Source organism: Serinus canaria, chromosome Z (assembly GCF_022539315.1).
Source record: "Serinus canaria isolate serCan28SL12 chromosome Z, serCan2020, whole genome shotgun sequence".
NCBI classification, from domain to species: domain Eukaryota; kingdom Metazoa; phylum Chordata; class Aves; order Passeriformes; family Fringillidae; genus Serinus; species Serinus canaria.
In genome coordinates, this window is record NC_066343.1 from 8,488,998 (window position 1) to 8,516,068 (window position 27,071).

The 27,071-nt window shown below is 43.0% G+C and overlaps 1 protein-coding gene across 4 annotated transcripts; it reads left to right on the forward strand.

The window, feature by feature from the left end:
• Positions 1-134: 134 nt before the first annotated feature.
• ZFYVE16 (zinc finger FYVE-type containing 16) lies at positions 135-26,596 on the forward strand. Of its 4 annotated transcripts, XM_050987447.1 has the most exons (19): positions 140-297; positions 463-529; positions 7,053-7,161; positions 7,346-9,501; positions 12,622-12,718; positions 13,582-13,758; positions 14,534-14,682; positions 16,676-17,048; positions 17,599-17,721; positions 17,815-17,970; positions 18,549-18,773; positions 20,055-20,137; positions 21,999-22,103; positions 22,489-22,639; positions 22,813-22,893; positions 23,421-23,583; positions 23,936-24,041; positions 24,447-24,611; positions 24,867-26,596. In XM_050987447.1, the coding sequence occupies exons 3-19, from the start codon at positions 7,092-7,094 to the stop codon at positions 25,029-25,031; spliced, it is 4,545 nt and encodes a 1,514-aa protein (XP_050843404.1). In that variant the 5' UTR covers positions 140-297; positions 463-529; positions 7,053-7,091; the 3' UTR covers positions 25,032-26,596. The 4 variants fall into 4 exon arrangements, with proteins under 4 accessions (XP_050843403.1, XP_050843404.1, XP_050843405.1 ...); XM_050987446.1 differs by lacking the exon at positions 463-529 and having other exon boundaries at positions 135-297; XM_050987448.1 differs by lacking the exon at positions 463-529 and having other exon boundaries at positions 172-242.
• The last annotated feature ends 475 nt before the right edge of the window (positions 26,597-27,071 follow it).

The following is a 27,071-nucleotide window of genomic DNA, read 5'->3' on the forward strand; positions in this document are numbered from 1 at the left end:
CTTGCGCTGTCCGTCAGATGCGTGGCCCCGCCCCGGCCCCTGCCTGCGCTTCACACCGGGAAGCGCATGCGCAGGGTGGAGATAGGCGCGGTGGTTGTGGCGTCACGCGAGGGCGTGGCCGCGCAGGCGCGCTGCGCGCAGCGGAGGGTCGAGGCCGCCGCCCGGAGCCGCCGGCGGGGCCGGGGCGGGCCCTGAGGGGAGACGGCCCCAAGACAGCCCCGAGACGGCCCCGAACCGGCCGGGTGAGGTCGGGGCGACGCGGCTGTGGGAGTCTGACCTCTGACTGAGGCTACCTGGGTGGGTTATTTGCCCCCGGAGGTTTGTGGGTGTTAGTGATAATTTTCCTTACTGCTGTTTTTATATGCGGTATATCGAGTATAGTATATGTACAAAGAATACTTTGTAGGGTATATGGAGAATATATATGGTTTATAAAGTAACATAGACTGAATTATTTTATAGGTTGTATAGAATACATACATGGTGTAGAGAGTGGAATGGACAGTCGTACACCGTACACTCAGCGACTGTAAGTCATTTTGAGTCTGTGTTTCAATACGAGCAGTTCTGACAGAGAATGGTCACTGACACCTTCTGGGGAGCACGGCCCAGGGTGCAGGCAGAGCCCGTGCTGTCCGTGCCCTGTGGCTGGCGAGGCCTGATGCGAATCTCGGCTGGTTAATGATGCACATCGGAGCAGCGGGCTGTTGAGGGAGCCGTGCTTCCCGCTGGGCACCGAGGGCTCTGCCGGGCCCGGGCCCGTTCTCCAGAGCCATTTTCTGTCACGGCCGACAGATGCAGGCGGTGAGTGTGGGTTGGTCTGGCTGGCCGCTCCTCCCCGGGGCAGCTGGTACCGCTGCTGTGCCAGTCAGAACCGGTCTGGTCTGCCTCCAGTTCACTGTGTCCACGTCTGGGCTTCACAGCAGAGTTAAGAAGAATTTACTGGGCAGGGTCCAGGGCAGGCCCTAGAGAGGATTTGGGCTCTGCAGCATCTGTGCTGGGCAGAGCCTGCGGGAGCTGGGCTGGGCAGGCTGCAGGAGGGAGCCCTGCCAGGGGATCCATCCCTCCATCCATCCAAACATCCCCAGGGGCTGCCCGAGCACGGGCCGGGCTCTGCCCAGTGCTGCCAGTGCCAGCAGCAGCAGCAGTGCCCATCAAACCAAGGGCAGCAAGGTGCAGGGCAGCAGGAGGAAGAACTTGTGTCCCTGGAGGGGCAGAGCCCTGGAACAGCTGCCCAGGGAGGGCCTGGAGTGTCCCTGGCTGGAGACACCCCAGCCCAGCTGGACACCTTCCTGTGCCCCTGACCAGGGCTCCCTGCCTGGGTGAGCTCCAGAGGAACCTTCCAGCTCTGTAGTTCAGGGATTCTGTGATTCTCTGGGTGGTGTAAGTAATGCTGCTCTCAGTTCAGAGGAGTAGGGGTTTTTGTGTGGATGAATGAACAAAAATCCTCGTAAGCTGAAGGTGATGTGGGATGGAGCTGTGAGGGTGGTAATGTTCACGCTGCTGCTGGAGTTCTGTCTTTCTGAAGAGTGTATGTTTAACTAAGGGGATAGCATTCTTCAAAATAAAGACGATTTGTTGTGGTGTGTCCTGTAAGTTTGGCCTTATGTGTCTGAAAACTTCTGACGCTTCTTGTTTACCCCATGATTCAGCTCCTAAACTTGCTGTGGCAGCAGCCATCTCAGCTTTTGGTTTGGACAACAGATTGTTCTGCTCAGCAAGAATAATTTTTGTTTTCAGATTTTTCATGCAGTGTTTGTTCTGTTGTGCTGAACTTCTCCATCGGGTTGATTGCTGATCTGTGGGCAGCTGTCCCCTTAAACTTTTTGTCTTTAGGGCTTCAGGCCTGTGTGTGCCTATATGGTGTTAAGGAGGGCTGAAAAGCTGGGAATTAATTCCTTCAGTACCCTTGATGCCTTTTCCTTGGTCTTAGAATTAAGAGTTAGATACGGGTAAGGGATAAAAAGGTTTTTATTTCTGTATTTAATAAGAATTTTTATGGTTTAACAATGTGTCTCAGTGGAATATACAAATATGCATGTGTATGTTAGATGGTGTATACAATTTTACAGATTTTGTAAATTAGTATATTTAACAAAGTTGTTTCACTGAGAGGTTTAAGTAAATAGTGTTTTTTTAAAATTTATTTTAAAGTATTCTTTCTTAGGTGTAAGTTTACAGGATGTGTTTTAAAGGGGGTCTTGGTTTCTGAAGATAGTGTAAGGTTTTCTGGCTTCTAACTGAGAGGCTTTTAGGAGTTTGGTGCTTTGGCTTAGCAGAAAGAATTAGAGGTATGTATGTTAGAGGTACTGAGAACATATAAAAGGTATATAAAAGAAGAGATGAAAATCACCATGGCTTCACCCTTAGTGAGGGATAGGGGGCACACCTTACTCCATGAGCGTTTCACAGTGAATTTAGTGCTCAGTGCTCGTGTTTATACTGGAGGCTTTGTTCTGCTGTGGTAACTGCTGGGGTGCTAAGGTGGAAAATACCATTTCAGTCCTCCCACAGTCCTTAGTTCAGCATTCTGCTCAGGCTAAAGCTGATAATTCAACACGATGAGGGAGCTGAAACAACGTAACCAGGGAGCAAAAAGACGGGAGCTGTGGTGATCAGAGTTGAGCGGTGTTCATCCTGTGGTCCTGTCTCTGGAGGGGACACCGCTGTGCCCCTGCTTGTGTTCCTTGGCCTGTAAAGCCCAGCTTGGGCTGTTGTGGTATGTTTTGTGTAGAAGCAGGCCTGGCCTCTGCAGTGGGGATTAGCTGTAACAAACTGCACGTCTGGTGGTGCCCATAGGAACGCTACAGAGAGTGGTTTTCTGGGGTTCTTAGACACCCAAAGGTAGCTTGTCTTCAGACCTTGAATTGGCTAGTTGGTAATAATTAACCTATCCATTCTGCTTTGCAAATTATCTACACTGAAAACTGCTTGCTGCCTCCGTTTACAGAGTGTACCTGGGGAAAAAGCCCTGACAATCCATCCTGTGAGCTGGCCACCAGTAACCCAGCAGCCTTGTGTTATCTTCTCCTTTAAATAGCAGTGTGTTGAGAAATCCCCGGTGGAATGCTGGTTTTGCACTCTGGAACATGTGCCTGTTAAGTTAGGAGGGAGAAGTAATTCATGAAGGATTTAAAGGAATTGTTGAAGGGTGTGAAGTGCTTTTAAACTTGCCCTGTCACAGCGCAGTCATCGAGATGTCAGGATTTGCATTCCACAGTTAATAGTTAACAGTTTTAATGGGGTGGAACTGTTGCCTCTGGTTCTTAGGTCTGTGTGGGACAGTGCTGGGAGTGTGTCAGACCATTTGTTGGAGATCTAAGATGAGCCTGCTTAGAGGTTTATCTGGAGAAGTGACGTGTCCAGTATGCACTTTCTGGTCGTACCTTTTGTGCTTAGATTATTATTTTCCCATTTTGAGACAGATTGCTATTTTATCTTCAGGTCTCCTCCTGCATAAATATGTAATCTATCTTTATCTGAAACCATGCAGTCTTTAACAGACAGTGATTTAAATATAATTTAAAAGTTTTTAAAGAAATCTATAAAATGGAGCAGGTGAGAGCCTAAAGTTGTATGTCTCCTTGCACTGTTAGGGAGTTATTGCCTCAGGTAAAGTAATAAGCATAACGTTTATTTTTAAAAAATACTAATCTGTGAACTAATCAGTTTAGAGTGTGTCTAGTAACTGTATTCAGAGCTCTGAAAAACAAAATCAGAAAACAAGAGTTTGTGTCTGCCTAAAAAACATATACAGTGGTGGTGCTCCTGGTTTCTGATAGGTAGAAAATAGTGTAATTCTTTTGTTGCAAATATAAGTCTTAAAATAATATGCTCAGAACAAATGCAGTTTGCTGAAGTCCATGGTTCCTTCAGACCCTTCACTCAGGGCAGCAAGCAGCCATTTAATAAAAATGTGTCAGCAGAGCTTTTTCATAGCTTCTAATCCAGTAATGTAAGCACAGGGACAGGCTGCAGGCAAATCCAGGCAGCAGAAAGTAAAACTTGTTCCTCTTGCTGAAAGAGGGTTTGGAACATGAGGAACTAGAAGGCTTTTACAATTCTTTGGTGATGTAGACATGTGGAGTTGAGACAGAGAGGTGCAGGGGGGTACTGCTGGTCTGCCCTGTTTTGGGCGTTTTGATTCTGTTGTGGGTTTCAGTTCTTTTGCTTGTAGGTCTATTGCAGAAAGATGAAAACATATGAAAAGTTTGAGGAAAGAGTAATGAAATTAGAAATAATGCATGTGTTAGTTTTTCAAGGTTAGGTTAGTTATTCAAAATACTTTACTAAGTCAAATAACCATTTTATTTTAAAAATAGATTTAACTAAACAAAGCAACATCGCTGGGTTAGTAGACGGAGGTATAATAGTTTTGTGGGCTCTCTGTAGAAGTGGGTTAATCTGTATTAAATAGATGTAAATATTGGCATGTGGTTTTAGTTCTACAGTTCTTTTCATTGAGTTCTTCCTTTTTCTGGAGACTTCAGTAGGCCAACGGTGTACAGCATCAATGCACCCTTCTAATTAGCATTATAATCTAAAAATAGATAGTCTTGTCATCTAATAGTGCCCTTATGCTTAAATCACAGTTAGTTTGTGTGTCTCTCAAGAGTGCAACACAGTGAATATTCCTTAGGCCTTTTTAAGTAAAAGACAAAGGTAGATGAAATAATTACTTGGCCTCTAGTCTGTATTTTTTTTGAAATGGGGAAGGTTTTGTTATTTGTAAGCTTCTGTTGTTATTGATATCTGTGATGAGTGGTGAGGTTGTATAATAAATACCTACAGAGGACACAAAGCGGCATTACGCATCCTCTGATGCCGTTTTCTTGTAACCCTTCAATATTTCTTGTTTATGTGGTCTATCTGAGTATTGACTGCCCTCAGATACGTGCTTTAGGGACGGGATCTGCACTTTGATGTCTCTCAGTGAATCACCAAAAGCTGTTAATCGTGTTATTTCTTAATTGAAATAACTTCCAGTTCATGTTGTTGCATCCCCCTTGCCGGGAGGTCGTGATTGTTACAGGAAGGAGCTGTGTTCAGATGGGTGAGGAGAAGGGGCACCGAGGCTGTGCTTGCTGCTCTTCCAGCCCTCCAGACAGCAGTCACACTATTGGAGTGCAGCCTGAAGACCTTGGCTGTGACTTAAATACTGGCCACGGATATCCAAACAGTGATATATTTGGGTCGTTCATTTTTTGTACCACTTGTTCCAAAATTTTAAAAGTTTAATATAAACTAAAATATAAAAATAGTAATACAAATTACAGCAATAAGAATTTGGACAACCAGAGTTAGGACAATAAAGGACAATAAAACAGCAAAGAATTACAAACGTTTGGATGCTTTCCTCTCGAAAGCATCGGTCACTAACAAAGGATTAACGCTTAAAAGCAGTCACCTGTTGCATATGCATATATCTCATACATGATTCAAAACTTCTTTTCAAACAAAGGGTGTTTCCTGCTTATTGTCAACTTCCCCCCCCCATCTTGTAAATCAGTCATCTCAGTCCCCACCAAGTCTGGTTCTTCTCAATAAGGAGGCAGTAATTCTTCTCTTGGGGATTTTGGTGTCTTGATGCTGTTATCTCTGTGAAGAATTTCTTGAGTTACTTAGAAAAGTATCTTACATTGCATAGTTTCTATTTTAATATTATGTTATAGCCTAAAACTGTATTTAACACACTACCGGAAAGGATTAATACAGCATAACTTTCTAACATAACACATAAAATATTCATTGTAATATTTGCGAAAAGCCAGTTACATAATACACATTTTTCACATTTTTGGCTTACATATGGGCACAAAGTACTGCGTTACTGCGTATTTGTTTCACCTTTCTTAACGCTTTTGCAAGCCTCTCTTTGAACTACACATTGCCTTCAAGTGTTCTTGTTCCATGCATATTAATAATTGCATCACACGTGGTGAACAGTTACACATTGACACAGGTTAAAGCTCCTGATCTGAACTATTCAGTGAGGGGACCTTAGAGCTTGGGGGGAAGTGAGGCATGGAATGTAGCTCTGTAGCTGCAGGGTGGTGTGAGAGGGTTGAAGTGTTTGTTTGGGCTCTAAGCTTTCAAAAGGACGACTGGGCATTACTAGCTGGTCAGAGCCCCAGTTGCATTGGGGTAGGCTGTGAGGTCAGCCTGTGCAGAGGCTGAAGGCACTGATAAAAACAGAAGGAAAACTGGACAGCTCTCCACAGATGTGGTTTATTAGGCTAAATGGATCTCAGTCCCTTCAGTTTGCTCAGAGGAACTGTAAATATTGATTTTTGATAGGTAGTTCCACTGTATGGGTGTTCAGCCATTGAAGAAGATGTGCAGTTGGAAGGCAATTTTGAGTGACCAAAAAGGCATAAAATTGAGTAGCTGGAGAGGTTAATTAAACAAAAACCAGGGTGTTTTGCAGTGGGGGATGTGATTGATAAATAAATAGCTTTCTGATGATCTGGTAAGTCTATAATAAGAGTTTCATGTTCTTGGGATCTCAGTAGTATAGTTGTTTGTGTGTTTCAAGTAGAACAGAAATCATGATTAATTACCATGTTGGATTTTTAATTTTTATTATTATTTACACAGTTCAGTTGTGTTGAAAGGTAATAATGGCCTATTTTTGTTTTTTGCCTGTGAGCTGTGTGGCATAAAATGTTTATGGGGTCAGACTAGAAGATCCTAATATTCCTTCTGGTTTTAAATGTGCTGACATTGTAGTGCCATAGCAGGCACTTTCAGATGCTTTTGGGGTTTTTTTGTTTTGTTTTGTTTTGTTTTGTTTTGTTTTGTTTTTGAGATAAGCAATTCTGCAGTTTGAAGTGAATTTGGGGATGTATTGCTCGTAATGCTGAGTACACTGATCATATCCAGAATACTTAGAGGCTTCAGTCCTGTTTGTGCTTAGGTTTTGTTTACATGGAGAGAGAACAAAGTATTAATAAAAATAAAAAACCACCTCATATGAGCTGCTTTCTAATGTGAACAGTTGGGCTTTGTAAACAAAAATTGCTTTGAATTAAATACTGTGTTTTTCTCTGTAGGTTTAAGAAGGCTAAAGCTTCACTAGATCTGTGACTAGAATGGACAGTTACTTTAAAGCTGCAGTCTGTGACTTGGACAAACTGCTTGATGAATTTGAGCAGAATACAGGTTGGTTTCTGCACTGCCTTTTTAGTGGAAGTACATGGTCAAATGACTGTTACCATGGAGTTTGAAAGTAGCATCTGCTAAGTAAAAGCTTGTATTGATGAATAGATGGGGTTGAGAGGGAGTACGCTGTGGAAAGAGAGGAGTCTTATAAACTTTGCTTTTGATCTCTTCTTGCTTAAAATAGATGAATGTGAGTGCTTCAGAACACCTCAGAATCCATGCGACTCAAAGCTCTCTTCAGTCCCAGATTGCCTAGAGCATGCACACCCCACAGCAGAGCTGCCAGAGGATCCTGCTGGATGTCCTGCCCCAGAGGAGAGCTCTCCCTGTGCCCCTGCAGGCAGAAGTGATGTGCTCAGCTTCTCACCACCCAAAGAGAAGGGTGTTGCTGGACCTGACCTCTTGTCCTCTGTGGACAGTAGTTCCCTAAATGAGGTTCAGGCTTTGAACCTGGGAAGGTGTAGTGTGCCTGTGTGTGATCTTATCAGTGACACAGCGAGTTTAATCCCCTCAGTGGCTGCTCCAGAAGAGGCTCAGGAGCTGCAGCCGGATGAGTTCCAGGGCAGCCAGGGGCCCGCTGGCTGTGGCGTGTCTTGTGTCCCCACTCCTGTTTGTGTAACTTCACCTGGCTGCAGCGGCGCTGCCAGCACACAGCAGAGTGATGGGGACTTGGTGTTACAAGATTCAGGGCATCTTACAACAGAACAAATGAATGATGTAGCTTTAAAACCAGAGAGTTACGCTGCAGGAACAGTCCTGGGTCTGTGTGACGACCAACACAGGACAGAAACTGTAAAGTGCAATGAAGTACTCGACCAGCCTGGACAAACTGCTGCCCTGGATCCTGAATGTGTCACTGTAACATCACAGAGTTGGAATGCACACGGTCCCAAAGATGAGGAGGCCTGTGAAAAACTGCCTTTTGAAACACAAGATGACAATGCATGCTCTGCAGCAAGCAAAGAAGTGTACGGAGGAAATGCCATAGGAAAGGTAGACCCAAACAGTGGGGGTAATGCTGATTCCATGCCTTCAGATCTGCCAAAGAGGCGTCCCCTGAGCAACAGCAATGCAACCGTACCTGGAAATTGTGTCTTACCAGGCTCCTCGTGTCAAATAGGAACTGAAGTAGAATTGGAAAAGAAAGGCACAGAAGAGAATGTAGATAGTGAAGAACTTAATAGGAGTGAGATACCAAGCAGTGTTTCCGGTTCATGTATGTCAGCTGAGGATGTCCAGACATCTCTGTCTTGTCTTTCCCTTCCTGTGTCCATGTGTGGTTCATTAGTTGTAACAGAAGAAAAGGTTAATCCTCTACCTCAAAATGCAGTGGCGGAGGTTATTAGTGATACTGTAACTGTTCATGCTGGAGAGTCTAAAACTCATCTCCCTGGCAGGGAATCCTGTGAAAGTACTAGCTGGCATGAGGAAGAAGATGTAGCTGAAATCAGTGAAAGTATGGCAGAAGAAAGTGGAGATGGAGAGAAGTACAATACTGAGAATGTAATTGATGATAGTGATTCTCAGCAAATCGAAGCTTTTGCTTCTGCTTTCCTAGACCTTGGAGCTGAGCCATACGGTGTTGGTGTAGACACTTTTTATGATGAGAGCATGAGCTCTATTATGGCTGACTTTAGTATTGAGGAAGATGTTATTAAAAGTGATATTCTGATAAGTGATGCTGAGCTTGATGATTTCTTGTATGGACAAAGTCTGCAGTCCAGTGTGTTGAAGTCTTCAGACAATGATGGTAACTTGGTGGAAGCTGATGCAGATGGAGGGACTTTAACAGATCTGAGCAACCTGGATTTCACAGAGATTAATGAAGAGCTTATGCAAACAAAACTGGAGGAGATAACAAGCATTAATAGTAACCCTAAAGCATCTATTCCTGACAATGAAGTGGAAGCTGCAGCAGAGGTCAGCATATCTCAAAGCCAAGGCGTGACTGAGAGTGGCAGTGGAGCTCTGGCTTCTGATATTTGTATTAAAGGTGCAAGACCAAAGCAGTTACTTGACCTTTCCCACGGGACTGCTGGTCAGAAACAACTGAGTGGAGCAGATGTACTTGAAAGAGAAAACCAGGAATGTGGTTCTGTTAGCCCAGAAGCTCCCCTCTCAGACTCCAGTGTAAATGTTGGTAATACAGACCCTGGGGAAAGCAGCTCTGAGGCTGGAGGAAGTCAAACATCTGAAAGTGCTGAGCCACATAAAGCACCTGCAGCTCTGTCATGGAAGCAGCCCCTGTGGGTCCCAGACTCAGAGGCACCCAACTGCATGAGCTGCCAGGTCAAGTTCACCTTCACAAAGAGACGACACCACTGCCGAGCCTGTGGGAAGGTGAGTCACTGGGGAGGGGTCCTCTGCTGCAACAGGAAAAGGACATTCTCATTTAGGGATAACCAAGATAGAGAAGGGAAAGAATATTGACAGAAGTTTTCCAGGCTTAAAGTACTTTAATTAACAAAGGCCAGGTTTTATTTTCCCTACATAGGAACCTAAAGACTGTTGGAAAAGATTGATGTTAATTAAGAAACATGTGACTTTTTTTGTGCAAATTGTTTTTAAAGAGAAGTACAGAATATGTTCATATCTGCCGTTACTGGCTAGGTTGGTGTTTTGCATAGAGTAGGGGAGTTGAGATGATGGACTAATTCATCATAGTTGTATTGAATCAGCCCATTATTGAGCTTTTAACTTAAGTGTTTATGTTCTAAAACATTGAGGTGGTGTTGTTGAGAATCCAGTGGTTTTGCTAGTTGTTATAACTGTAGGGCACTGCCCATGAACCTGAAGGGATTGTGTTCTTTCAGGAGCTGTAGCAGCAGTACCAATGCAAAAGGATTTATGGTCTAAATCTGTCTTCCAGTGTGTTTAGATGTATCACTTTCTAAGGAGCTCTCAGGGGAAAAGTATGTGATTCACCAACAAAGTGAGTAATTGCAGAACTTTTTTTTAGCCTGAGGTCTTCTACAGAGAGTAAGTGAGGCCAGGTACTCAGTTCAGAATTCGCTCGTGATCTACTGTGGCTTGTACTAGTGCATAAATGGAAATGCTAGGAGTATTGGTGACCTCACTGTTCCATGTTGCTCTGTAAGCTCTAAGGATGAGGAGACAGAGCAAGGACTGGTGTTAGCACTAAATTTTTGCATCTCCAGTGTTAAGCACCACCTGGAAAGGCACGGTAGTTTTTCTTTCCACCTCTCTTCTAGCACTGCGTTTTCAGAGCATGATGCTCATTTACTCAGTTGCAGCCACTGTGAAATAAAATGTAGGTGTGAATTGAGGTGTCCAGGAAATGAAGAACTCCTTGTGCTGACCTGGCGGCCATTGAACTTCCTGCCAGAATATCCTGGTGAGATTTTGTGATGGTTTAAGCACAGTCCTTCAGAGTGGGTTCCATTTCAGTCATAAGACTGACTTCAGGTTCCTGTTTTACATGTGCTGTGAAGTTCTCACACCTTGTCTAGAGATGGGGATGGGAGACCCTTCACTGCACAGTGCTGTTGACAGCTGTGGTGCTGGTGGCAGAACAGCCAGAATTAAGAAGTACCACAATGTCTCTTCATTAGGAGAGGGAGTGAAGGCAGCATGAGTTGTCTAAACCTTACAGATATGGCAGTGCTGTGCAATTACAGCTTTTCTGAATGTGCAGCTTAACCTTCTGCCTCATAAGACTTTCTGTCTTTTTAATAGCAACTTTCTTTGTCTTAAAAAATCCCAAATCGGACATTTCTTGTGAAACTGTTGTTTGTTGTGTTTTCAGCCATTTGGGAACTAAGGGAAAACTGTTTGGAATTCACAGTTGTTCTCTGTGAACTGTTCTAGAAGACAATTGTATGGATTCCCTTACCTCTTTTTTTATCAGTGAAAATAGCAACACTTGTGGACTCTGGCATCTGTGGCGGAGGGAAGTATGAAGTTAGTGGTCCCTGTTTTCTCTCCCCTCTGCAGCCCTCACAAGGCCAAACAGCTTTGCAGTCCCATTGTCCAGGTGTTTGTCTCTTGCTGTGGTACCTTTCTTCTTCCTAGTTCAAGCAGGACCACTTGTTTGCTCAACAGCCTGCTACTCACCTCCTTTCTCCTGTCCCTTAGTTTGCCTTCACCTTTCAGGTGCAGTAGGATTAATCCTCCTGCAATCCCCTGCAGGTCCCAGTGTCACCCAGGGTATGAGGAGAATACTCCTTGCTGGGGATTGTGCTGCTTGGCATTTGAAGCCCTGAAGTGGATTATAACTGATTAGCAGTTAGTCCTCATCAATTAGTTCTTACCATATGACATACTGAGCATGCGTGTTTCCTGTTGAGGTAGATTACCTGTGGCACTAATCCAGAAGCAGGAATAATTTCTGGAATAGTTTCTTTTTTTAGCTCATATTACACTGATCAATCACTGCTTTTGCAGTGACTTTTCCTCCTTGGAGGAGTTCATTGTAATAACTTGCTTTTTTCCTATGACACTCCTGTTTGGTATTTCCCTCCCCCCTTCTCCCCCTGCCTTGATCCACTTTTTTTTTCTGGATTGGGAGCAATTAGGAGTAGAGAACACCTTTAGGGGGTTTCAGAAGACCTTTTGTAAAGGGTCCAGAGTCTGCATATAGCTAAAAACGGTGTGACTCGTTAAAAACTTGCAAATCATCCTTGAAAGAACATAAGGGGAAAGCGACAAAACCTCCAGATATTTATGGCAACTCTTGCAAAACACCAGCTATTGTAAAGACGTAATTCTTTGAATGGGATTGTATAGATCCCACTGTAGATTGTCCAGGCTAATGAGGCACACTTTCCCCCTGCTTCTGCTCTAAAATAGACAGGATATATACCCAGTTGGAATAGAAGAGCATATTCTGTTCTTCCAAAGCAGCGTTCTTTGCAAACACTTGTCTGAAGGGAACTTGTCCCATGCAGGCAGCACTGCTTGTTCTTGCTGAGGGAGCAGGAGAGCCACTCAGCCTGCCCCAGCAGCCTGCAGCAGGGAGCTCTGGGCTGTGCCAGGCTGGAGAGGCAGCCTTGAGTGCCTGGCAGACTGGTAACAGCTTCCTGAGAGCCGTGGTGAGCTCACGGGGCTGCAGAGATTGTCCGAAAGCACCAGAGCAAGGCCCAGCTCGGCGCCTCAGTCCTTGGCCATGGCACTGTTGGCTGATGTAAAGTACTTATGGCAGGATCACAAGTAGGATTGAGAAGAATTTGGGATGGGTGGTGCAACCCGAAATTCTTTTCATCACTCCAGAGAAGAATTTTATTGTAATTTCAGTTGGGTCCTCCATGTTGCTGCTTTCTGCTGGGTGTGTATTGTGGGTTTTGTTTTTGTGGTTCTTTTTTTTCCTGAGGATTTCTTTGTCAGGGATTAAGATACAGGCTTGAATACAAGGCTGCAGATGGTTTAGAATGAAGTAAGTGTATTTTTCTATTTGCTGTGCAATATGTCTATAATATTTAATGCAATCCTTTTCTGATTCAGGTTTTTTGTGGTAGCTGTTGCAAACGAAAATGCAAACTGCAGTACATGGAGAAGGAAGCAAGAGTCTGCAATGGCTGTTATGATGATATTAATAAAGGTAAAGAGGTTTTTTTTAGTAATTGCAATAATCATTGAACTGTCTCTTTAACCTTTATTCTTTTTGGGGAGCTTGATTACTTTAATTGGTGTAGGTTTTCCTATTTCTGAGATGGAGGATAAAAAGAACAACTGTTCCTTAGTTGGATTCCAGTTCTTATTTTGAACTTTGAGGCTTGAGTTAGTTGTTTTTTTTATTAAAAACAAAAAAAAGTAGCTTTTCACTCCATAGGACTAAATAGGAAGTTACAGAGGAATGCAATTTGAGTCATCTGTGACTGGAATCTAGCAGAAGTTATCCTCCCTCTGCAGTAGCCCTGTGTGTGTTTAAAGGCCACATCCCTCCTTGTTCTCACATGTTTACCCACTTTATGTTGCTTCCTGTCCTGGTGTTTTTAAAGTCACTTACCAGGGCTGCAGTAAATGACTCATCAGATAACCTTTCCTTAACTGGAAAGCTAACCATGGATGCTTATGAAAACATCAGGAGAAACAACTGAGGTCCTGCTGATGAGTATGTAAATAACAAGTTGAAAACATGTCAGATTTTTAATAGGCACCTCAGTGGAGTTCAGCCTGACAGATATGACACGTGTTTGCCCCAAAGGCCAGGGGTCACAGTGGTGTAACCACTGCAAGGAGAACAAGGGGAGGTCTCTTTAGCTCATGAGGAATGAGGCAATTATGCAGGTAGAAAATCAATCTAAATTTTCTTCCATACAACAGTTTGAGTATATATTTTTCGTAGCTAGATCACAAACTGTGTGTTGCCTCTGCCAAAAAAGTCCCACCCACCTACAGTACTGCTCTGCAAATGAAATTTAATCAATTGTGAGATCTTAAAAACTAACCGCATTATTTTAGCACAGGCATTTGAAAGAATGATGAGTCCAACTGATCCTGTCCCCAATTCCAGTGTCTCCTCTGAGCGTTCTTCCGCTGTTCCACCTGTAGAGGAGGCCCAGATACTCGGGGGTGCCAGCTGTCCTTCACCATCTGCACTGTTGCCTATCTCAGCACTTAAACAACCTGGTCCCGAAGGTACAGATCCTCAGTGTAACATGCATCTAACACTTTGAGAGTCTCTTTGGAAAGAGCTACTTAGCCTGTCTGCGATTTATAGTTGGTATTCTTTGTGTGAAACAGGAACACTCTGAATGGGAACACTTTCACTTCTCAGTTTTGGTGCCAGGCCCCAGCCGGACCTAAAGCTCCATTTATGAAAAGTGGATGTTACTTTTTTCATTGCCTTCTCTGTTTACATTGTAAATCTTTTTGTGTAGCTGTTCATTCTATAATTTTTACATCTCTTGAGAGATCTCTGGCTTGTGTTGGACTGCCAGTCTTAAAGTGAAAACAAAAAGTAGCTGTTCAGGGAGAAGTTACAAGGGAAGAGCAAAGCTTATTCTCTGTGTAAATACAAATGATTAGTGGCTAACTAGTGTCTTTGTTCCACTTTTATTAAATATTTTACCTTCTTCAAAGAAAATGCATTGTTAAACAAAATCTTAAGTCAGCTTTTTTTAGAGTGTATTCCTCCATCTTTTAGTTGTGATATGCATTTCATTCTTATGTCACTACTGAGGCATGATTGAGGAAGTAGCCTTCTGTAAAATGAATTGATAGATTTAACTGTAGCAGGGCACTTCCTCTGCAAGTGAGAGGTTATGTTGCCTGGTTGGAGACTGGCTAATGTCACCCTGTGCTTTGTTCCTTTGTCCGTGTGGTGGGGAGAAGGGGCTTCATTTCTGTCCCTCAGCTGTTGGAGCGGCTACAACTTGCGATAATACAGAGTTGTTGTTCTCACCTGTCGCAGGGCTGTGCCCCAGAGAGCAGAAGAGGGTTTGGTTTGCAGATGGTATTCTGCCAAACGGGGAGGTGGCAGACACAGCAAAGCTGTCCTCAGGAGCAAAGAGGTCGCAGGACTCCAGCCCAGAGAACGCAGACCTGCCCGAGACGCCCGCGGTAGGAGTTGGGAGGTTACCTGCACAAATTACCTGTTGGGAGAGCTTTGCTGGCCAGGGATGGGCCCTTACACACCATGGCTTCTGAGTCACAGCCTTTGGAACCTGAGACAATGCTTTTGGCAGTGGCTGTGAAGTCCTTGGTTTGGAAAATATTGTAGTAATTTTCAATTTGAGTAAAACCGAGCAAAGTTTTCAAAGGAGAACCTTTGGTTTGAGATGCCACAACAGTTCTGAACTGAACTTCAGAACTGGTGTGGTTGAAAATTGGCCAAAGCAGTTTTTCCAGTACATGGTATTAGATGAACCACTTTAGTGAAGGTGACCTCAGCCACAGTTCTTAAGGCTCTCATTAGCAACATGCTTATAGTACAAGTTTGTAGTTGTTTGTTTTTATTTCCAGTGGCCTGCCATATTATATTTTATATATACTGTATAATCCATCCGTTTATATATATATATATATATATATATATAAATACATATTTATATATAAGTTTATATATATATTATATAATCCATCAGTTTCCCTGCTGGATTGCACTAACCAACTTGCTTAGTGCCCTGCAATTTTAGGGCATTATAGATGCGATAAAATCTGTGTATTGCTTTTAGTGCAAACAAATACTGAACTGAGAGGGATTGGTTTCTAATCATGAGTCACATCCATACTAGTGAATGAACTGCACTTAAAAAAAAAAGTTGACAGAAGAGGTGTAAGTTTGCTGTGGAAAGACTTAGCAAGGTTCCTCGGGTGAAGCCTTTTTAAGATAAAACATAGCACTGAAGCACTGTCTCAAGTAATAACTTAAATTCCACGATTTTCACAGCACTCAAGAGTTTTTAAAATATATTGATAAAATTAAAAAAACCAGAGCATCATTTTTTTGTATAGAGAGGATCTGAGCACTTAACAGGAGTATAGCATTTAACCCAGCTTATACTCGTGAAGAACTTTAGTAATCAAATAAAAAAAGAGTTAGAGGAAAACAAAAGATACAGCGTGTCTCTCATTTTGGGGAAGAGTATTCTAGGGAAAGATATGTGCACTTGCAGAAGATGGGCAATGTCTAAAACTAAAAGCAGCATGGGCAAAGTGAGTGGAAGAACAATTAGTTGATGGTTCTCCTGTGCAGCCTCAGGAGCTCAGAGAAAACCAGCACAGTGCAGTTCTGAAGAAAAGGCAACACAAAATCCTGCAAGTGCTGCCTCAGAGTGTGTGCAGGGCAGAAATGCCAAGTGGTATGACCACCCACAAGCAGATTCAGGGAAGAAGTCTGTTATTAGCCAATTTAGCCTTGTTTTTGTCTGTGTTTTTGTGGAGTCTTCCCTTTGGAGTTGGGGGCTTTTTTTTTTATTTTGTGGCAGCCTATTTGTTAAGTGGAGGATTTGCTGGAAGCTGATGGGACACCAGGAGAACTGCTACAGGGCAAGCATAAAGTTGCTTGGGTTTTGTTTTGTTGGTGTATAGACAAAGTATTCTCTCTGGATATAGGATACAAGGCTAAAGAAAGAGAACATGCATCTCTGTTTTTTTGGAGGGGTCTTGGGGGATTGTTTTTTTCCATTTTATTTTTTTATGACAGCTGACATCCCAGCGTGCCTGTGCTCATGGCTTGTCATACCTGTCCTGCTGGGGGAACAGTGTGGGTTAAACTCCAAACTAGAAATTAATCAGAATGAGCAAAGCTGCATTCAGCTGTTAGTAGAATAGTAGAAATAGTGTGGAAATGTTTGCAGTACACAACTGCTGAGCCAGTTTGTGTTACCAAACAAGTACATTGAGTATGCATCTTCACCCATGTAACTCCTAAACATAAAAAAAAAAAAGGAGGATCCAGGAGAGATTTGATCGCTTTCTTCTTATTAGGAGGAAATGCATTCCCAACTTTTGTGATAGATTTCTTTCTCTTTTTGCTTCTAGAATACTAGTAATGAAAGTTTAGCTGGTTATGAGATAATGTAGATTTTTTTTTGTTATTTCTTCTTCACAGGCAAACCCAGAGGAAGATGACCTGGTAACTGATGTAAATCAAAAACTGAAGGAAGAAATAGATGAGATGACAAGAATGGAGGAATTACATCCTTGTGTTCCTTCAGATGGTGCACAGCAGGCCGTGCCTGGCCAGGGTGAGGCGACTCCTAGTTACAGTTCTGTCCCTCCAGGGGCTGAAGAGAGTTCCCCTGCAGCAGCAGAAAAGAGCAGTCCCAGTTCAGTGGGACAGAGCCCACAGGCTGTGCCTGTCTCTGCTTCAAGCTACAGAGCACTCTGTGGGGTAGAGAAATGGGTGCGACGAGACATCAGCCTTCTCCCTGATGGTGATCAGCTGCCTCCACTTCTGCTTGCACTGGGTGAAAACGGGAAAGGTAAAATCTGCTAACTTCTTCAGAAAATTGTTGGTATTTACTCATAGAATCCTAGAATTGCTTGGGTTGGAAGGGACATTAAAGCTCATCCAGTGCCACCCCCTATCCCCCACACCTTCCACTGTCCCAGATTTGTAAATACAGACTCAAAAAATTGTATTTTACTGTAATTCTCATGTAATTTATTTGTTGCATATGGGATTGTTGGGTAATGACTGTGCACTTTTAACAAGATCAGTATGGTATGAGAAGAATGGGTCACTACTTAATTGCTTGATGGTGGTGGCTGTGCAGAATCGGGGTATGGATGAGGAGTCAGCACACCTTCAGTCAGGGATTTCCAAAGAAGGGCAGCCCTGGTTTGCACCTTTCTTACAAGCTGCTGTTTCAGTTCTGTGTTCCCTGAATCTTAGGGTAAGCTGTTCCCTGGTTGATCTGTACCTATTCATATCTTGGGAATAACCACGGGGGTAGGAGGATGGGATGGCTCTGTCATTGGTTTGGGTCACTGGCTGGTATTTTGAACTAAATCATGTGTCAATTTATTTAGATCTTCTGGTGGAGGAACATCCATTTCACCAAAAGGTCACCTTGCTGCTTGGGGAAGGAGGTCCTAATCCATTGACTTTTATTCTAAATGCAAACTTGCTTGTCAATGTGAAGCTCATAACATGTGAGTATTATACATTTTCTTTTCCATCAAATCAAGACTTTTTTTTTTTCTGTCTGTAAAATAGCATTACTATGGTATTTTATCTTTTTAAAGATTCCTCAGAAAAGTGCTGGTGCTTCTCAACAAATGGACTGCATGGTTTGGGTCAGGCAGAAATTGTCATTCTGTTGCAGCGGTTGCCAGATGAAGATGTTTTCCCTAGTGAAATATTCAAATTATTTCTTGACATCTATAAAGATGCAATGAAAGGTGTGTCATTTTAATGTCTAACTTTTTCTTGTGTAGAATATTCTTGCTGATCTTTAAAACCTAAAGTTGATAGGTAATTTTTCTTGAATTATTTGTCTGATGATTCTGTTGAAAGAGCTTGCAGTGTTAGACTAGAGTTCTAAATAACAGAAATGAATTTATGTTTGGTTACTTCTGTAAGCATCCTGTTTGCAGGTTTTGTTGTTGTTTAGTCATGTTATGGTGGAGATTCTGGGTGTGAGTCCTGAGTCTGTGGTTTTTAGCACACTTGCACTTCATGTGTAGAAGTACAGTGCTCATAAATGTATATATTTTAGGTCTGTTGATCAAAACTGCTCCACTGATGTGTTTAGGACTTTAGGCACTTGTTTGGAGGAACTTAGCTCTATAGTCAGGTTCATTTGGTGATGAAGTACAGGGCTCATATTCTGTGAGTTTAGATACCTGGGCTTCAGGAAGATGTGAGGGGAAGGGTGGGCTGGCAGGTCTGTCAGAGCTCACTGTTAGAGCAGTTCTCTTGGCACAGAGGTGTGAGTGACCCAGCTCTGTAAACACTCTCCATATTCCTCTTTCTACAGGAAGGTTCATAAGAAATATGGAAAACATTACTTTTACAGAAAACTTTCTCAGTAACAAAGAGCATGGTGGATTCCTGTTCGTTTCACCAACTTTTCAGAAATTTGATGATCAGATTCTACCAGATAACCCTTTTCTTTATGGCATTCTTATCCATAAGCTGGAAATACCCTGGGCAAAAGTGTTTCCAATCCGTTTGATGTTGAGACTGGGAGCAGAATATGGGGGTAAGTTTTAACAGTGCCAGTAGGTGCATAAATGTAAATTTCCCTTTGGAAAATAAAAGTAGTTTTTAGACAAGCAAGCTATTTTAAAATAATCTTTGCAATATTTTATACTTGTATAAGCCCAACATGCGGAGCCACCTGGGAGTGTTCATTGTCCTGATAGACTTATTTGATTTTTTTTTTCCCCCTCTTAGCAGATGAGAAAGCTAAGAAACCAAAACTGACAGTAAAACATAAAGATCTTTTTTTTGGTTGTAGGAGGAAGGTTTGAAGGGATGCCCACAAGCCCAGTTTACAACTCTGATAAAATGCTTATTTTAATTAAATTACTTGAATTAAGTATATTGGCAAAATATTACAGCTTCATTAACCAAATAAAGGTATTGATAACTTAAAAGGATAACTTATTAATGCAGTGGAAACATCTAGGCATGTAAAAAGACAGTAGAAGCTGCAAGTCCATACATGTGAGAAATGGATTTGTAAGGAATTCTCCAACCTTGACTGAAAGCTCACAGGGTCTTGTACATCTGTATGCAAACTCTGAGATAAGGTGTGCAGGCTTAGGAAGGCCATGGAATAGAGATGACATTGTTGAGAGAGAGATTGAAGTAGAAACAAATTTCAAAGGATGGCCTTGTAAACAGACCAGATATTTTGGAGAACTGGAACTGTGAAAGATGCATTGAAGCAGGACCACGTGGGGTAAAATCATAGGTGGTTGGTTGGTGTTAGAAGTATTTCAGCAGCATTGTGTGGCTACAGCTAGTAGGCTGAAAGGCATTTGTAAGGTATTGTAACCAGGAAATAAGTGGGTTTCTGATAGAATGGCGTTGAGTTTTACATCTATGTCACACTTTAACAAGACTGATATGGAATAAATCTTTTAAAATGCCTCTCAGTTGCCCTATCTTTGTAGAGCTGGTAATTGTTCAACACATAAACATGTACCTGTCACCTGTCCATGGACTTCTGGAGCCCACAGTGGACCTCTACCAGCCAGATCCCATCTGTGTGGTGACAGGGGTGGCAGCTGCTTTGTTGTTGTTTTTTCTCTTACAAACCACTTGTTGTGCTTGGCTTTTTTAACCAGTTTTGTCAGATATAACCATGGGGGGGAAGAACCACACAGTGGCTGAAAATTAGAGAGGGGCTCTGCTTCCTTTGGCTGGTCAGATATTGAGATTTAGGGACAGCTTATAGCTGAAAAAACCTGTAGAACCACTTGGAATAGCAAGTTGCAGAGCTGTGGGCAGGTAAATGTGACCTTTTTCTTCCTAGCCTATCCAGCTCCTGTGGTAAGCGTCAGGCACCGGAAGCCGCTCTTCGGAGACATTGGACGCACAATTATGAATCTGCTTGTTGTGAGTAGATGCTTCATTACCTGCCCTTCCTGTTGTAATCAAAACTGCCTCCAAGCAAAATCAAAATGTCCTCCAGACAAATGCTGAATCTTGAAAGGAGAGCTAATGTTTTTGTTCTTCATACTTGACTTAAAATTGGTGAGAGAGTTAAAAAAGCAGTTTGTTTCACCTTGTATGGTTGTGCATTAGTTCTGGTAGTGAAAAAAGGCTTTTAATGAGTGAGGGAGGTGTTGGCATTTGCACTGATGCTGGTAGTCATCATTCAGGTCCATTTCTTTCTTCTGAGCATCATTGTGGTACAGGGATTTTGGTCTTAAATTTGACAGTTTTAAATGCGAAGAAAGACTTGACAGGCAGATGCTGTGGACTAACTGCAGCACTAGTTGCTTTGTCAGACAGACTTAACATTGCCACAGTTATTTAGCTGAACTGTCTTTTGTGAAGGACTTTTTGGCAGAATCATAAGTCTGGAATTCATGCCATTTCCTGTGGAAGCTTTCCCTCTGTTACCCAAATGATTTGATTTCAGATTGCAGTAAGCCTCTGTTCCTGACCAATAACCTCCCACTTCTGGTATTTACACAGAACTTCCAGCCCTTCCATCCCAGCATTCAGGGCAGGGCGTGGAAAACAGAAGAGGTCTCATTTGGGCAATCACTGCATCTTCTCCTGGGTCTGGAGACCCTCATAGCTGAGATGAAACTGCAGTCTTTGCCCCTTTTTCCTTTTTGCCAGCACAGGTGTGCAGATCACAGCTGGAGGAGGGGCCCTGTTAAAGAACAGCATGTTTCCTTCTCCTGTAGGAGCCTCCCACTGAAATCCAGGAGCCTGGCTGGTGCTGTGCCAGTGCCACTGTGTAGCTGTACCCTGAGGCTCTGGGCAGCCTTGCTGCTGTGCTGCTGCTGGATGGGGTTTCTGTGGAGCTCCTTTCCAGGTGGAGCAGAGTTACTTGTGTTCCCCTTGGGGGCTGTGTCAGCCTGAAGCAGGCAGGGGCAATGCTTCCCCTTGCAGGAGTTTCAGTCACTGCATGGCTGCAGAATGTTCTCTGGGTGGTGCCTGGGCAGCTGTGATGCAAATGCTCAGTTAGAGATCATGCAGAGCCTGTCCCCACACAAGTGGCTGAGCCAAAGGGCACCTGTGATTTACATCCTCAGTGCTGGATGCCTGTCCCATGGAAACCTTAGTGCACTGAGATGTTTTGTAAATACCCTTCTTGCTGCAGCTCTGCTGATGGAGGAAGGCACTGATTGCCTGACTCAGGTGCTGAAAAGAGCCTCTTTATACTTTTTTTTCCCAGCTGAAGTAGTACTAGCAAATGAGACCATTGTAATGTTGCTGTTCTGGAAATAAACAGAATTTTGCAGAAGCGGCTGAGGGGATGGGAGATTACTTCTGTCACAGAAAGGGATAAGAAAGGTTGCACTATTCAATCTGCAAATCAACAAGTTAGAGCTGTAGGGGACAGGCTGTGAGCCTGCAAACAATCTCATCTAGGTGGTGGCTTCCACACTTCACTTTTCTATCAGAGAGGGAGGGTGTTGAAGTTTTTCTCTCCCTAAATCACCGGGATTCTAATGTGAATGAAATAGCCATAGAGTAAATAACCCATTGGTTAATAGAGCTAATTTGTCAGTGCTCTGAATTTATGAATACATTCACTGAGATGCTTGTCACATACACCAGGTGGGCATAAAGGGATCCCTAAGTCTTCAGCCTAAAGGGATCCCTAAGTCTTCACTCTAAATACTGCTATTTTTTGGTAGTCCTACAGATGTATTTGGAATATCTTCATCTAAGTGATGAAGGTAAGGAAAAGAAAATACTTAATTGTCTGCTAACGTAAATACTTTGTCTGTTATAGGACCTTAGAAATTACCAGTATACTTTGCATACCATAGACAACCTGTTTGTCCATGTGGAAATGGGTAGAAGCTGTATTAAAATACCTCTGAGGAAGCACAATGAGGTGAGTACCCCCATCTTAGTGTCCTAATCCAAGCTGCTTTAGTCTTCCACTTTTTGTATGACACCAGTCACACCTCCACCATCAGCTCTTTGAAAAAACCCTCTCTGAACTTTATACTGACCTGCATGTGTAATGGGAAGGGCATGCAATTACCTGAGCACACTCTTCCTTCTGTGAGACACTGGAAGTAGAGATTTAGGGTAGCTGTGAAATACTGAAAGGTCTGCAGTTTCTTCAAAATCTTTCTGCATGTATTTTCAAACATTCTCTCTTGCAGATTTCCTGATGATGATGTTTTGCTTTAGTGATTAAAAAAGCCAAACAAGCAAAAACCAAGAAACCGCTCTTGGTGAGGTCAGTGTAATAACAAACTTTGTGTTGACAGGTGATGAAGGTGATCAATTCCTCTAATGAACATGTAATTAGCATTGGAGCCAGTTTCAACACTGAGGCAGACTCTCACCTGGTGTGTGTGCAGAACAAGCAGGGCCTCTATCACACACAGGCCATCAGTGCCACGGGACAGCCCAGGAAAGGTGAGAGGCCTGGGGGGAATAATCACATTTCTAGAGCAGAAATGGAAGTTCAGTGTTAGGCTGCACAGAAAATGCATCTCTGGTGTCACATTAAATTGTGTTTAAGTTTAATGTCAGTTATGACTGACTGGAGTGACACAAAGTGGTGCTGACTTCCTTCCTACTTTGTCTAGTTACAGGTGCAAGCTTTGTGGTGTTTAATGGAGCCTTAAAAGCATCTTCAGGATTTTTAGCTAAATCCAGTATAGTTGAAGGTAAGAATTTTGTTCTCTTCTCCTCTTAAGAGAATTAAAAAGAAAGAAAGAAAAAATAGCAGCAGTCTTGTGCAAGGTCTTTATGCCTCAGTAAGCTAAAGACTTCTTTTCAGGTTTTTAAATATTGTATGAAACCTATTGCAAAGAAATAAGCTGCCTAAAAATACATGATAGTTCACCTACTTGTTTTATAACTTTTAAATTTAAACTCTGTTTAATGAATGCAGGTCTTTCCTGCACTATTTTCATTGCCATATTGCTGAAGTACGTATATTGGCACATTTATGCAAAAGAAATTCTGAAATTAAATTTAAAATTATCTTTTAGTTTGAGTTGTGTTGACAAATTAGGTTTTCTTCCTCTTTCATGTAACATTAGGTGGTGTAGGTGGGCATGGAATACTTCTGTGCATGTATTAATTAACTGTAGGAGATGGTTGGTCTCAGTAGAACTTAAGGCAAGATTGTGTAAGAAGCTGTGCTGCTTTTCCTGTGGATAATGTGGAATTTCAACTGGTTTTCTTCTAGATGGGCTAATGGTACAAATAACACGAGAAACCATGGAAGGCCTCCGTCAGGCACTGAGAGACAAGCAGGACTTCAGGATAACCTGTGGAGAGGTGGAGGCAGGGCACGTGAGGGAACACGTAGATATTTGCTGGGTAGAAAATGAAGAGGAAGCAAACAAAGGGTAAATGTACTACCAAAGCCGGAGATCTGAGAGAATTCTTGCTCCCAATGTTCAAATTTCTCCCTTTAGTTTCTTGAAATTAATCTGTTCTTGTGAGAGAAAGTGCTTGATACCAAAGATGGTTTATAGTGTCTTCAACCTGCAAGATTAGGTTTCTATTAATGCTTTTAGTTCCCTGTTTAGGATATTTCCTTTTGTACCATCTGTATTTTCATAGTGCAAGTCCTCTGTTGTACTTTGTTGTTAAGGTGTTTAAATAGCCTTAAAGGATGGGTAAATATTATTTCGTAGAAGTTACTGTATCTAAACTAATTGTTGTTTAAATTGCTAATCACACTATTGTTTTCCATAGAATTGTGAGCCCAGTTGATGGAAATTCAATGGAAGGAACTCGGAGTGAAAAAGCACCACAATACAGAGACTTCGAAAGAGAGGGAAAAGTTATGAAGTGCACTGAAGTTAGTGAATTACATAGTTCTTGAGCCTCTTTCATTACTTTTTGAATATTTTAGTGGAAATGTGATGGTACTAAGTGATGCTATTAAAATGAGCTGATTTTATGGGTAGCCATGCTGCCAGGCAGAATGTTCTGTGCAGCTGCTGGGTGAGTTTACACACGTGTAATTTGTCTCCTCTGGAAAAGACTCCAGACTGTTGGCAGTGACAGCTCTGTAAATGCCTAATGCAGGCATTCCCATGGTTCCTGAAGTAGTTTGATTGTGTGGATGAAATACTCGGGTGCTTTCCCAGCAGACAAGCATCACAGCTTGCCCTGTTTGGTGTTATGTGACCTTGAACTACTCTTTTTCCTAGCTCTGGGATGGACCAGGCTGCTGACTGCCCTCCCTTTTCTCTCATCTTAGGTGTACCATTTTGCAGAGGGTCGTGGACCCTCCAGTGCTGTTCCCCACCAGTTTGCAAAAGAGATTGCCATTGCCTGCAGCACTGCTCTTCACCCTCACATCAAAGCCTTGAAAAATAACGGGATGAATAAGATAGGACTCAGAGTTTCCATTGACTCAGACATGGTAAGCGTTCAACTTTTATTGCACACACTCCATTTCCACTGAAGTACCTTCCCTTGTAAGTACCTTGGATCTCTCCATGAATGTTTAGAGTTTTGCCCTACCCAAGATCCAGGCTGAGGATGACATTTGGGGAAGAAGCTGTCTTAGTCATTAATTTCTCACTTCATGGTCCTGAAATATTCTTTTGCTGTGATACAGCACATTTTGCATATAATGTTAATACAAGAAGTGTTAATTAATATGTTTCCCTCCTAGGTTGAATACTTAGCAGGATCTGGAGGGCACCTTCTTCCACAGAACTACCTGAAAGACTTGGACAGTGCTCTGATTCCTGTGATTCTTGGTGGAATGTCAGATCCTACAGCTCTGCCACTGAAAATGGAATTAGTATTTTTCATTATAGAACACCTGTCTGGATGAGGCTGATTACATGCATATACTGATTTGCTAGATCTGAAAACCAAAGTTGTAATACCACAAACACTAAAAATGTTAAAGTTTCTAAACCCTTTATGTTTTAATAGCTTTTCAAACTGTTTTTTTAAAGCCCCTCCTCTTCCTCTGCCACAAGAGAGTCAGTTTGTGTCATGAAGTTCTGAAAGTTGACACTTTATACAGGCGCAGAAGAGTGCAGGTTTTGTTACTGTCACACAGCTGCAGCACTTGGTAGGTGTGGTGTGACGCCAAGTCATAGGATCTTGCCTCTCACCAGTGTCTCACTAAAGCTGCTGGGGCTCCGTGTGATCTCTGCAAGAGCTGAGCACTGGAGCAGGGCTGGCCCAAAACTGTTTCTTTCCCATAGGAAGGGGGTTCAGACCCCAGACCTGCTGTAGCTGCCTGGAGCCCCCCTGTGTGCCAGGGCTGCTCTGGCAGCACTGGGGAACGCTGTGGCTGTGTGGATAAATCCTCACTGAGGTCCTTAACCTGGGGATGTGATGCTGGTGCTTCAGGAACATATGCTCTCAGTTAATGTTTTATAGAGTACCTGTTTTCTTTCTTCTATTTATAAGGATTTATCTAACTTTAATGGATGCTATTTTTATAAAAAGTGCTTTTTCCTTTACTCTGTTCAGAATTCCATACACAATTTGACCTTTCAAGGATTAGGAAAAAAACAGATTATTCTTGATGTAATCTACATGTAGCAATAAGTCAGACAAGAATTCTGCAGTATTTTTTCTGCTCCTGTCTATTGCTTTTGCCACATTTTAGTAGCCACCTTTGCTTTCAGGGAGATCAGATGTATTGAGTCTGAATTTTCACAAGCAGGTTGATTCCAGTGGAAGGTGGGGTTGGGACTCTTTAAGGTCCCTTCCAACCCAAACTGTTCTGGGACTTTTAGTATACCTGAGGTTCTTGCATAGGATGTATTTTTTATACTGGGTCATTTAGATCTATTTATGTATTTGTGATGCATGTGGTTTGTACTGAGGTTCATCAAACTGCATTTGGGGTTTGGTGGCAGCCACACAACTGCTTGTCGAGAACAGAACCAAAACTAAATATATACGAGATCTATATTGTTTTCAGTAAAAATGCTGGTACAATTTTATAATGAGAGTATTAAAACTTGGATGCCTTCTTGATGCTAATCGGGGATATTTTATGTTTTTGTATCAAAAACAATTTGTAATTTAAGCTAATCTTCTCTGCTGTTATCTGTGCTTTAACACTCCAGTCCTGGAAGGCTTCGGGCCTTCAGATTTTACCCTGGATGGAGCTGAGCTGCATTTCAGCCTCTGAGCTGGCTTGTCCTGAGCAGCTGCTGTCAGGGAGAAGGGCTGAACCCAGGCAGAGAACAAACACAACTGTCCTTGTTGAAAACAAGCTGCACCCAGGCCCTCGAGGGAGCCCCAGCAAGAGGCTGAACAGTGCTTGGGTCTGTGACAGGGCCAGGGCACCTGAAGGAACAGCAGCCTCTCGGCACCTAACCTCTACTAACTCCTTTTCAGTAATGATCAATAAAGTTAACTACAGTGCTTGAACCTTCGGCCTCTTATTTGTAATGAAACAAACAAAGATTCGGGGTGTGTGTCCTGTCTCTGCAGCTTTCTGGGACTCCCGATGTTGCCCTAAACATGGCACTCATCCCTCAGCGTGCCACAAGCCAGCAGTGACACCCAGGAGAGACCCTGGCTGCTCCACGGCGCTGGGCAGGCCTGGGTGCCCGGGCTGTTCCCGCACAGCCCTGCCCTCTCCCTGCCATCCCTGACACCAAGGCACAGCCTGGATTGCCAGCAGTGCCCGAGCTGCCCCGCAGCCTGGGTGAGCCCAGCCGGGCTCCTCTGACCTGCAGGGCTGAGCCTGGCACTGCCCTGAGCGGGGCAGCTGCAGCTCCTGGGGGCCCTGAGCATTTCCACAGCTCTGCCAGGCACCAGTGCATGTACGCCAACATCCTGATTTCACACGGAGCCACAGAATTAATCACTTGGAAAATCCCTCCCAGCCCAAGGAGTCCCA